This window comes from Podarcis gaigeae (assembly GCF_964106915.1).
Source record: "Podarcis gaigeae genome assembly, chromosome: 16".
In the NCBI taxonomy this organism is placed as follows: Eukaryota; Metazoa; Chordata; class Lepidosauria; order Squamata; family Lacertidae; genus Podarcis; species Podarcis gaigeae.
This window is the reverse complement of record NC_139693.1, coordinates 33,622,584-33,635,507: the sequence shown is the minus strand read 5'-3', so window position 1 is coordinate 33,635,507 and position 12,924 is coordinate 33,622,584. Positions and strand designations below refer to the sequence as shown.

Genomic DNA, 12,924 nt, shown 5'->3' with positions numbered 1-12,924 from the left:
AAGAGGCAAAAACATCCCCAGCTGAGCTTAGCAAAATACATCCATTTCACCCAAGTGCCATTCGCACCATCCCTGATGTAAACAGGTCCAAACCCTTATACCTATAGCATTTTATGACCATTATCTCAGGGAGAACCCTGTGTGGTTGTGGGTTAGCATTAATCATTCCTAGACAGCAGAGGCTGAGAGGGAACATGGAAGAGGGAGCATGCTTGTTTTCTCCTGCTCTGGAGGGTAGGACTCGAACCAGTGGCTTCCAGTTACAAGAAAGGAGATTCAGACTAGGCATACGGAAAACCTTTCTGACAGTAAGAGCTATTCAACAGTGGAACTGTCTCCCTCGGGAGGTGGTGGACTCTCCTTCCTTGGAGGCTTTTAAGCAGAGGGTTGATGGCCATCTCTCATGGATGCTTTAGCTGGGACTCCTGAGTTGCTGGGGGTTGGACTGGATGACCCTTGGGGTCCCTTCCAACTCTATAATTCTATGAGACCAACTGTCTCCTCACTGGGAATTCCAGGGTGGGAACTAGAGCTGCCAACATCATTAGTAGTATTACTATTCACTCATTAGTTCACTCACTCATTATATGCCTATAGCGCCTAAACTGTTCTAATTGCTGTGCAGGGATTAAAATGTTAACACATTGGACATCCATTGGAAGTCTTTAAACAGAGAGTGGGTGGCTATCTGACAGGGATTCTTTAGCTGCAATTCCTTCGTTGCAGGGGTCAGACTACTTTTTGAAACAGCTGAGCTTCATTAATACTGCACAGGAGCTTTGAATGCCTTCTAGTGTGATGGCTTTTATCACTGGAGAGCTGGATTTCATTTTATTCTAATTTTCTTTTGGCCAGGGTTGGTGGTGGATCTACCTGCCATTTCCAGTAACTGGCTAAGAGAGTGTTATGCATAAATTAGTGTTTCTCAAACATGGTTCCCCCCAGCTGTTGTTGGGCTACAACTCCCATCATCCCTAGCTAGCAGGACCAGTGGTCAGGGATGATGGGAGCTGTAGCTGAACAAGAGCTGGGGAACCAAGTTAGAGAAACGATGAATTAAGTGTTTGACCGTTCTTGGAAACCAGACTGATTTCTTCTATTTTGCTGGTTCGTTTCGCGTGGAATGGTGATCTGAGGAATCTGTTGGTTTTCATGGTTGTAGGAGAATGACAACTCTGAAGGATATGCTTCAAGTAAGCAAGGATTTCCCAGCTATGTTGAAACCCCCAACGCATTGCTATTCAAACTGTGTTTGTGAATCCTGGGGTTACACAGCTCTCTGAAACCATGGTAGTACAGTGGTACCTTGGGTTAAGTACTTAATTCGTTCCGGAGGTCCGTTCTTAACCTGAAACTGTTCTTAACCTGAAGCACCATTCTAGCTAATGGAGCCTCCCACTGACGCTGCGCAGCCGGAGCACGATTTCTGTTCTCATCCTGAAGCAAAGTTCTTAGCCCGAGGTACTATTTCTGGGTTACCGGAGTCTGTAACCTGAAGCGTATGTAACCCGAGGTACCAATGTAGTGAAGAAATTTCCTTTTGCTATCATCTTCCTGGATGTACGCTCATACCTCTTGTGAAGGTGACTGCCCAGTCTGTTTGGGCCTAGTCATTGTGTGTGAACCAGGGTTCAGTGTAGGATACTAGCCAGAATCCTCTGCAAAGCTTAAATGTTCCACAGTGGACGAACCACTGACAGTGTTTGGGTGTCACAGTAAACCATGGGTTGTTGTGACGCGAATGAGCCTCAGTGAGCTTTTTGTTTTTTTTTAATATAAATTTTTATTGAATTTTCAACTTTTTTAACACACAAACACACATAAAAACAAAAACAAAACAAAACATCTCAAATTTCATACCCTTACTTTCATTGCCTTCTTTCATTGACTTCCCCACACCCCCCTTCCCACCTTCCAATTTCAGTGAGCTTTTTGTTCTCCTCCTTGACCGCAGGCACAAGGAAGAATGTACAAGCTTTCAGTTCCATTTTTAATTAACCCTGCAGCTCATCATGTCGTCCATACTTAACAAACTGTGGCTATTTTAAATTTGGTTTCTTTGAACAAAGCCAGCTTCAAATGAAGCTAACCTGTTGGAGCAAGCCATAGTTACAGTTAGCCACAGTTTGAAGTTTGGATGCAGTACTAAAGTGTGGTTAGTTGAAACTGGAAGCAAAAGCTCATGGGCATGTTAGGAGAGTGACCGGGGAAGAGTGCAGAGATGTGAGAACTTGCCTAGATTCACTTCAGTTACAACATAGCTCACCACAATGCCAGAATTCAGGCAGTTCAAGGCTTGAACCTCCTTGAACCCATCCGATCCCTAGATTTGATTCCTCAGTGTCCCTTGTGAGGGGTGCAGGCCACGCTCCTTGCAGGATTCAATATACTTCTGAAGCCTAAAGGTTGGGAGAAGGAGCTTCTCTTAGTTTTAGCCCCTTTAGCGCTGAGAGAATATATTGTGTGAGTGAGACACAGGGATACCGCTGGTAAATTGCATCCCTGGGTTTGAGATATCCTCCTATGCCGCCCCACTGTTGTGCCATCATCCATGCTGCAAGTTTCATTTTCTTCACACAATTTCTGGTCTTAAACAATCAAGCTTTTAATTTCACCACGGGCGTTTGATTCAGCTTCCCAGTGCCAGGCCAGGATGTTTGTGTTAACATCAACATTGCTTTGTGAATGAGCCAGTGTGCTTATTTTACATACTATATTTATTTACATCCTGCATTTTTCCCAGACAGCGACTCAAAGCAGCTTACATATAAAATAGAAGCAGCCTAAAATGTAGAAAAAAGCAGTCATTAAGAAGCAATTAAACAGTAATAGAATTAAAAGATATATATAAAACATACAGATAATTACAATAAAATTTGCATCACCAGCCCTTTGCATGCATTTAAGCTCTTTACATTCATTTAAGATTTAATGTAATTAGCACAATCTATACTTTTTATGCATCATTTCTTTCTGACCTCACGGCTTACAATTCCCTGCCCAGCAATTTCCATACGATTTCCATACAAACTTCTGCTTGTATGCCTGCATACCTGTTTGTATACCTGCATAACTGTGCGCACACACATCATTCAATAATCTTTCCTGCATTTGACTCTAGCCCATGGAAGCTGATGTCATTATAGGTGCTTTAAGTTTTCAGGGTTGCAGCTAGTAGCTTGAAGCATTATTGCTGCAATACTGTGTTTGAAGCTTAACATCTGTCTCACATGATTAAATCTCTCTATACACACTTTATTTACTGGCCCAGTTTGCACATAGCAGTAAAACAAAGTTAATAGTTTCCTGCAAGCGTGCCAGTCTTGGTCCCTCTGTTCCTCCCTTCTTGTACACTGAGCAAGCCCGCCACTACCCCTAGCTTGGTGTTACTGTGGTGGGGGGGGGGTCTCGCCTCAAGACCCTGTGCTTTTTTCCTCCCCCAGCCCCACCCCAGGACCCTCATTTACATCACCATTCCCCTACAAGTGATGCAAACCTGCATGGAGAAAGAGGGAGCCTCAACCTGGGGACACTATTTTGGTGGCACCCCCTTCTCTCACGTAGCATGCCATTTCAAGCCTAAGATTTGCTGACACAGGTGAATGCCATTCTGAGGCAGGGAAGCCCGTGCTCTTGGCTTTGATCCAAAAGGGCGTGCTATTTTAATCAGATGGTGCGAAATAGCTTGTGCTCGCCTTCTCCCTTTGAATAAGCTGGCTTGCCTACCCATAACGCTTTGGGCGGCATGCTTTTGTTTTTGAACAAGGTGACTAGGAAACAACACTGTTCAGCAGAGACTGGAAATGTCAGATGAACTGGGTGTGGAAGGGAGACAGCCTGTTTGTCAGCTCTTTTTGAGGGCTTCCACGTGACCCCTGGGTTTGCTGTGGGCTCTCCCTGTTTCTTGGCTGCGTAATGCGCCTAGAAGCTGTATGAAGGAAGGGGTGGGGTAGGAGGGTGGGGAGCAGCAGATAAACAAAGCTATTTATGTCCTCTGCAGTGAGAATAATTAAATTAGGGTTGCAAGTAGGAGCTGAATACATATCACACAACCCAGAAAGTGATGTCCAAGGTCTATTTCAGATGTGCGTGGACAGGAATAAATTTCCTTGCACTTTAAGTCACTGGCCCAGTAAATCAGTTCTGACCACTTTGCTCCTTTCTGCTAGTACTTAGCCTGTTATCCAAACTGTTTAGAGCCAGTAAGCCGTGAGCAGTCAATTAAGAACAAACCATGGTTTGTTGAGCCAAACCAAACCATGATCCTAGGTTCAAGTGGATTGGGATTTGTTTCTTGTGTGTGCTAGTAAAGAGGAGCAAAGTGGACAGCGAACTCAATATCAGCCGTTAACCTATGTGCTAGTGTTAATTTCATTTATAAATCCTTTTTAAATGAGAACTCCCAAAATGAATTACAATATAATAAAACTGTTACATATATGAATCAGTTAAAACATTTGCACATATAAAAACCAACACAGAACCATTTATACAATGCCCTATCGCAAAACATCAGGATGGTGTATAGCAGGGGTCAGCAAACTTTTTCGGCAGGGGCCCGGTCCACTGTCCCTCAGACCTTGTGGGGGGCTGGACTGTATTTTGAAAAAATAAATAAAAATGAACGAATTCCTGTGCCCCACAAATAACCCAGAGATGCATTTTAAATAAAAGGACACATTCTACTCATGTAAAAACCGCTGATTCCCAGACCGTCCGCAGGCCAGATTTAGAAGGCAATTGGGCCGGATCCGGCCCCAGGCCTTTGTTTCCCTACCCATGGTGTACTGTATTTAAAAACATTTTAAAAAAAATGCAGTACAGAACTATCTTTAAAAGCACTGGCCTCTCAAGAAAATTTTAAATAGCTGCATAGGCCTGATGTCTGGTTTAGAAAGATGTCTGGAAGTCAAAAGCGATGAAGCTTGCCAAATCTTTGCTATAGAGGAGGTGCAGCACCTCTTAGGGCTGGGAACATTCAATGTATGATATCTGGTTTACTTACCGTATTTTTCGCTCTATAAGACGCACCAGACCATAAGACGTACCTAGTTTTTGGAGGAGGAAAACAAGAAAAAAAAATATTCTGAATTTCAGAAGCCAGAACAACAAGAGGGATCGCTGCGCAGCGAAAGCAGTGATCCCTCTAGCTGCTCTGGCTTCTGGGATAGCTGTGCAGCCTGCATTCGCTCCATAAGACGCACACACATTTCCCCTTACTTTTTAGGAGGGAAAAAGTGAGTCTTATAGAGCAAAAAATATGGTATTTCATAAAATTTATATACAAACAAGCTTCAAAGCAGTTTACGAAAAGAATAAAACAATAAAATTATTTGTAACAACTGTTTAAAATGTTCAAAAAACTAAAATGGCAATGAACTGAAGACACACCAGGATTCTAGATATCTGGGTATCTGAACAAACAACATTTTTAGCAGGCACTAAAAATGGTACAGTGGAGGTGCATTCCTGATAGCTATAAGCGAGGCGGACTTCCATATCACCGGGAGGGAACAACTGGTATTCTGGTCTCAAGTTGCACAAGGCTTTCTACACCAACACAGTTTAAAACAGCAGTAGCGCACACAGAGTCCGTTCAAATCCTATGCATGTTCCAACTGGGGAAAGGACCTAGATTTTGGCAGGTGCCCAAAAGTGTTTACCGTCTTGTACGAACCTGCTTGGGCTCAGGTTCAGGCACTGGTTTCACTGCATGGATAAAAAGTCCAAGTCTTCCTGTTTGGAATCCCAAGGGCTGCTATTCATCCACATTGGAAACTGTTAGTGAGACAGGATGCACAACATGTCTTGTGTTCTCTTGGGAAGGAAAAACTGCATTTGTGCCTTTCCGTTGTGAGCCATTGTGGCTAGTTTTTGCAGAGAAGATAACAATCCGTGAAGCTACCGTCTTACACCAGTGCAGACTATTCGTCCCTCTAGCCAGCCTTCCAAATGTTGGTGGATTCCCCATCAGCCCCAGCCAGCCAGCATGGGTGATGGTCAGGGATGATGGGAGTTGTAGTCCAACAACCCACAGTGCGCCCCACATGTTCCTCACCCCTGTCTTGCACCAGCCCTATAAGGCAGGCCAGATATCCCTAAACTATTTATAGGTGGCTTGCATACAGCTACCAAAGAACTTGGGCAGGGGTAGAAATTTGAACTGAAGGCTTTCCTGGTTTTGCATCTCATGATCTTAATATATTTATGGTCTTGGAGAGGACAGGAGACAGTGAGATTATTACAGGCTTTCAACTATTTTCACTGAAAGGAACATCCTCATTCAGAGGCGGTGTGCTTCTGCTATACATAGTGCTGGGATTCCTTGCCCTGTTTGTGAAAGCAAGTAATGTATCATCAACAAAAGGACCAGGCAGCTAGCGATGCAAAAGACCTTTTTTGTCTGCCACTCACAGTAAACCAGGGACTGGTGGCCTTTCATACCTGGTTGGACTTCTACATGCCCCAGCCAGTGTGATCAGTGGTCAAGGATGATGGGAGCTGGACTCTAGCAGCCTATGAAGGTTACTAGTTTTCTAGGTGGAGAAATAGCCTGAGTTGTGAAAAATGCAGCTTCTGTGTACCTGCAATGTTGGGACTTTTTTTACCTGATTTGGGAGACAGGTCTTAATCCCTCTGCCTTTACCACCTGGTGTGTTTTTATGCAGCTGTCCTTAAGGAGGACCACGCAGCATTCAAAGTGCCCAGCACTTCCTGTCCTGACATTCCACGTGCCTGCAGCACTGCTTCTCACGTGAACATCCCAGCCAGCCAAGTTGGAAAATTCCTGTTTGTTGACCCTCCCGAGTCAGTCGTTACTTGCAGCTGCTGTTGCTTTATGATTTCTAGGAAGTGCCTGTAAGAGAGGGCTGTGGATTTCGTAGAAAACCTAGATCATTTTTCAGAAGGTGCCCCTGCACAACAGCTCCTGTTTTGCACTGGGCAAGAGAGCTCTAAGGAATGTCCTGTAGTTTTCCATACTAGCCCTTTTCTTTCTCTCTTTCTCTCTCTCTTTCTTTCTCTTTCTTTCTTCCCTCCCTCCCTCCCTCTCGCATGTGTGCCCCCACCTTCGGTTTTTCTGTTTTTCCCAGCATTGGAATTCAGCAGAAAGTTGATAGAGAGAGCAATTTGGAAATGCTTCCCAAATATTAGCCCCTGGCACACAGTTTTTTACTTTGACATTTCTGAGTAGGCATCAATGTGGGGAGAGAGGGCAAGCCTGCAAGGGACTGAGCCGTGCCAGGCTAAGTGGAGTAGTGTTAGTTTTAAAGATCTGGGATGTTTGCCGTGAATATGCCATTACCTGACCTGACCTCTCCAAGCAAACCTGGCAGGCGGTAGGCACCAAGTTGTGTACACAGCAAATGCCAAGACGGCCTGGTTTCGCCTGTGCAAGAATTTTAAAACTGCTCTGCCAGGTTTTTCCTTCCTCTGCCCCCTCCCTTCTCTCTTCTGAATGTGTCTCTGCCTGTTATATATTACCAGGATTGGCAGAGGGGGTGATCATTTTTGCTTTTTTCAAATTGCTGCTTCAAGTGTCGCGAAATAGAAAATGGGGGACACTTTGTGTTGAAATTGAACATGTTGGAAAGAAGGTTAGATGAAAACCTTCTCCTTGCAAAGCTAGTTTTTTGTGTGTGCAGGGACTAGTTCTGTTGACTGCGGGGAAGCTTAAGGTAGTTTGGTACCTGAATTGGAATAGTCCCTGTGGTTTCCAGTAGGGAAGGGTTAGCCAACATGGTGCCTATGATGTTGGATTCCATCTCCCATCTCTCCCAGCCAGCATAGCTAATGGAGTAAAAATGGCATTTTCCCTCAAGTTAGGTGACGGAGTAGCTTCTCTTTCATTTAGTTTCTCTATGGACAGCACTGAGCGAGATCCAGGCAGCAAGGTTGTTGGATCCATCCCCACAGCAGGATAGAATATCAGGTTTTCTATGCCTTATAGATCCTTCTCCCTAAAAAAGATAGAGCCAAGTGCTTTTTCTTGAGATTATTAAGCAGTTGTAAAAGCTAGTGCTTCCATTAAGTTTTTGGCTAAACTGGTTTCTCCTCACCCCATCTGGTTGCCTTTGATTTTCCCGTTTTTAATTAGCATCTGTCATTTGTGTGTTGTTTTATGACCATTCATTGTACTGCGTTTGATCTTGAATCTCTAGTAAGAGTAATATAAAAGTAGCTGGTTTTTTTAAAAAATAAAAACAACAACAACCTCTGTGGCACGATATAAGATATGAGCTTTATGTGATGCTGACCTTTTCTCACTTTATTTCATTTCATTTCTTTCTTTTTTCTTTTTAAGCATTCCAAGGGAGACATCGGCCCACTTGAGGCAGCTGCTGCTAGGACTCTTGCAACGGAACCACAAGGACCGCATGGACTTTGGTAAGGAATTTTGCCTTCTGAGACACTTCGTAAGCAAGTCAGACCAGAACCACACCAAAGAAAGAGATGCCCTTTAATAAAATTGACTCTGCCCTTACACTTCAGACACACCGACTTTCACACTTTGGCTGGGCCCCCAGAGGGTTGACAATAGCTCAGTGCACCCCTTTGCTTGAAGGAGGATTGTGGACCCTGTTTTAAGGTATCAGCATCTCGCATGGCAACGTTTTGCTGATTGTTCTAGTCATTCAAGTTTGATTCCGCCCCGCCCCTCCCCCAGCACCACTGATCCTTTGGAGACATCATGCTGTCAACCCCGGTTTAATCCTAATTGGTTTGCCGTCTGTTATTCTTTCAGATTATAATTGTCAATGAAACTGGGCTTTAGATAACACCCCGAAGCAGCTGGCCAAATCAAGGCCAGGGATTAACTGATCCCAGTTTTAATTGTACATTTATAGATGAAGCATGGCCGGATTTAGCAAAACCATTGTGATTTATTTATTTTTGAGGGGGATGGGGTGGATATGGTCATTGTACTTTAAACTAATAGGGTGACCTAATAATGCCATTTTGTTGGGCGGTGGTAAGCTTCTGTCAACAGTCTGTCTGTGGGTTTTCCCAGGTGGCTGTAGGATGCCTCAAAGCAAGACACTCTGTGGTCTTGGAGGAGTAAAGACATGCCACTCCTGAATGTTGGTGCTGTCTTGCATTTAAGCCTTCCTTTGCCAACCTTGGGTCCACAGCTGAAGCTGGACTACAGCATCCACCATCCCTGACCATGGGCCATGCTTGCTGTGGCTGATGACAACTGTAGTCCAATCACATCCAGGGACCCAAGGCTGGGGAAGGCTGAATTAAGGTCTAGCCTGGTAGCCACAGGCAAGAAGGAACTGCATGCAGGCTAGTGAGCAGGGTGGTACTCTGCAGAGGAATTAGAAGTTTTTGGAATTAGAACATTTGTGCAGGAGAGCAGGGGGGGAAAAAAAGGAGGAGAGAGATCAACAAGAACAACAAGAATAACAAGAACTGGACAAAGTTGGAAGTGGGAACATTTGGGACATCCAGATTTGAAAGGTCTAAAGAAATAAAATTGGAGTTTTTACTCTTAAATACAAAGATCTGGATGGAAAAAATGGACCTTTTTGAGACAGACTCCTTCCAAGATTGGACATTCGAAACTAAAAATGACCAAAAGACGGCAAAGACTATTAAAAAGACGGCAAAGCGGACTGGTGAAGGACTATGGCTTAGGTGTGGGAGCTCCAGGACGACAGTAGACATTGATGGACATTGGGAACGCAACCGGGAAAGGGGGGAGGGAAATTTGGAATCCAAAGGGTGTTAAATTATATCTTATTCTTTTTCTTTATTTTTTTATTCTAATCTGTACTGCATATTAAAGAGGGGAACTCGTGGAAGGGAACAGGTCGATCTTAGGGGATGGGAAAATATTTTTAAATTGGGTCAATGATAATAAGTTTAAAATTGGGGGTAAGAATTTGTTGAATTTATTTGAAAGAATTGGAATACAAGAGGGGGAGGGGAGGGGAAGTCCTGGAAAGATGCCAATGAAAATAAGGTCTTAAATTTGGATGTTTTTCTTTTTTTGTTATATTTGAAAATCTTCAATAAATATTATTTAAAAAAAAAAAATAGTGAGCAGGGTGGTAGAGGAGAAATACTGTGTTCAGTCCTCCCCAGATCAAGGTTGGAACCACAGTAAAGGGCAGTAGGTTAAAAATCTCCTGTTCTCAGGGCCTCTGTCCTGCACCTGATAGCTCGGCTCTTGAAGAAGATTGCCAGGACTGTTTTAAATGCTCTCAAGCTAGACTTGGCACATTACCCAAGAGCTTTTTGAGGGCTCAAAAGCAGGATGCAAATCCTGCTTAAACAAGTAAGATAATTAAACATTGTTTGGTTTTTGGTTTTTTACATGATTGAACTCGAACTTTGTAAAACATCGATATTTACATTTTCTTCCTTTTTCTTTCTTCAGATGAATTTTTCCATCACCCTTTCTTGGATGCAAGTGCCTCTATGAAAAAATGTAAGTTCGTTTTGTTATCTCAGTCTCTTTTTTGGCAATACATACACGGACCTACGTTGTAGATTTCAGCTTGCACTGTGCAAGCTTAGAAGCACATTATTAGTGGTACTCTCTTAGGCTCATTCGGGTGTGAGAAGAGGCGGCAGAACTTCCACAGCCCGACCATTCCATTCTGTAGATGACTTGGCTTGCTCTGTGCTAGAAGGCTGCCTCTCTTGAGTATTAAATTGCACCTCCCAAATTTTCACACTTTCATTTTGTAACTTGACTAGGTGCTGACAAAATCTCAGCCTTCTAAAAACTGTGGGAGTAGCTTAGCTTTTTGGAGTGTGGGGTTTTTGTTACACTTCAAGACCCTCTTTGGAGGGACAAAAGTACATGTAAGTATCCTTTCAACTGTGATAGCCGGCAAGTCAGTGAGACTTAAGCATCTTTATTAATTGGCACATATCATCTCTTGCAGTGCTTCAGAAACTGGCAGTTTTAATCATGTAGCTGAAATATGTAAATCCAATTCCCTTTGGCATTTTTAAAAGATATGTAATCACTGCACAGGAACAATGTTTTGGCATTGAGTTTGTCACATTAATTCTGTCTGGGGTTTTTTTTACGATGATAAAGGGAGTCATGTCATCATGACTTTGTCTGGCCGCTTTAGATTTAATCTTTATAATGGTGATTTCTGCTTTTTGTTGAGCTCATTTTCGTGCCTGAAGTAATGGGCTGTAGCATACACTGAAACAGGACAATCCATTCACTTATGAGGTCTAAGGGATGGAGAATTTTGCAGCTGTGGGTGGAAAGTGGAACAGGTTCAGAACTGAAAGTAAACAGAGGTTTTCTTACGGGTTGAGAATACATCTAAATGGCACCTGAGAAGTTTCTTCTTAGGAGAGAGATGAAAAATTAAGAATTTCCCAAAGAACACATGCTATGATTTTTGCGGTAGAATAGATGCTTTGTATGCAAAAGGTCAAGGTTGAGTTTCCCACATGTTATTACTGAAAGAATCTTAGGGCACGAATCTGGGAGACCTTGGAAAGCCACTACCACTTTGAGAAGAAGCAGTATTTAGCTAGCCCCAACCAGATGCCCTCCAGTTCTCTCAGAACTATAACTGTTGGCAATCGTGGGGCTAGATGGGGCTCATGGGAGCTACCGTATTTTTCGCTCTATAAGACGCACCAGACCACAAGACGCACCTAGTTTTTGGAGGAGGAAAACAACTATATTCCAAAGCATGTGGAGGGCACCATATTGGGGAAGAGGGGGCTTGATGAACCAGTAATCTGACTCTGTGTATGAAGTGGCTTTGTACAGTGAATTGCAGAACTTAAATCAGGCATGGGGTATGCTATAGCATAATCTATCTGCAACAGGATTAGGTCAAGGGTGGAGCTAGACATTATCTCGGCAAATATGTGGGTTCTGACGTAATAAGAATGTGTGGGGTGAGAACCACGTGCAAGACTGGGTCAATGGGGGCTGGGGGCTTTTACTTTTCCAATTCTCACCTGACAAAGTGCCCCTTCACTGGAGCGGGTTCACCAAATAGTGTTTTTGGAACTACGTAGTGATAGTTGTAGCGTGTGTGTATGTGTGTGAGAGAGAGAGAGAAAGAGAGAGAGCGCGCGAGCGCAATTATGATGGATCAATTCTCTTATCAAGTCAGCCAGTCAGCAAACGATGGGAGACCCTGGGGACCTCTACATTTTGCTTTAAACCTGTCGTAATCCTGCCACAAGGTGTCCTAACATTGGACGCCTGTAGGGAGACCTAAGCCTTGGGTCACCATTGCTTCGAAGCAGGAGAGTTATGATTTCATTCCCTGATCTTAATTTTAAATAATACAATCCCCCCCTCCCTTAACTATACTTAGGTGTCACTCCCACGGGCAGAAAAATATTCTCCTGGTTTAGGGGCGCTTCCAAGCCCTCCCGGTCCTTACCTACAACCGCAGTGTCACCCTGGGGGGAAGGCCACCCTCGAAACCGGAAAGCGTTTTCCCGACTCAAGGGCACTTACAGACCTGCAGACTTCCCTGCTCCCACCACGGTGCCCCAGTGGAGAAACATTTCTACGAAATCTGAGCCCCTTGCCAACCAGGAAGGATCTTCTGCGCCCCAGGCAGCCTGGCAGCCACCGCGAACAGTACCGCCATCGGCTCCGGCGTTATGGAAGCCGAGCTGCAGCCCGCGGGGATCCCCGCAGAAGCAAGAAAGGATTTTCTTGACTTGGCCTCCGTTTCCTTCACTGCCAGTCTCCTCACAACCGCTCCGTGGGGTGACCCCGCCAAAACGGCCAAGCCAAGAGAGGCAGAGAAGGGCTCCCATCTTCCGGCCACTGTCTCCCGCATCGTCCAGCCCACTGCCTTGGGACACTGGTCCCATGAGACGCCCATGCCAACAGGCGCTTGCACGCCCCGGGTCACGGCACAGCTACATCTGGGTGTGAATCGGGAAGAAAGCTCATCAGGTCACAGCCTTCAG

The 12,924-nt window shown here is 44.3% G+C and overlaps 1 protein-coding gene across 1 annotated transcript in view; it reads left to right on the top strand.

Moving 5' to 3' along the window:
• The window catches only part of ULK1 (unc-51 like autophagy activating kinase 1), a 106,121-nt gene that overhangs the window by 52,459 nt on the left and 40,738 nt on the right, over positions 1 to 12,924 (top strand). The window contains exons 10-11 of the mRNA XM_083717009.1: positions 8,303 to 8,385; positions 10,385 to 10,435. Coding sequence (XP_083573135.1) covers positions 8,303 to 8,385; positions 10,385 to 10,435 — 134 coding nt within the window. The remainder of the gene's footprint in view (positions 1 to 8,302; positions 8,386 to 10,384; positions 10,436 to 12,924) is intronic.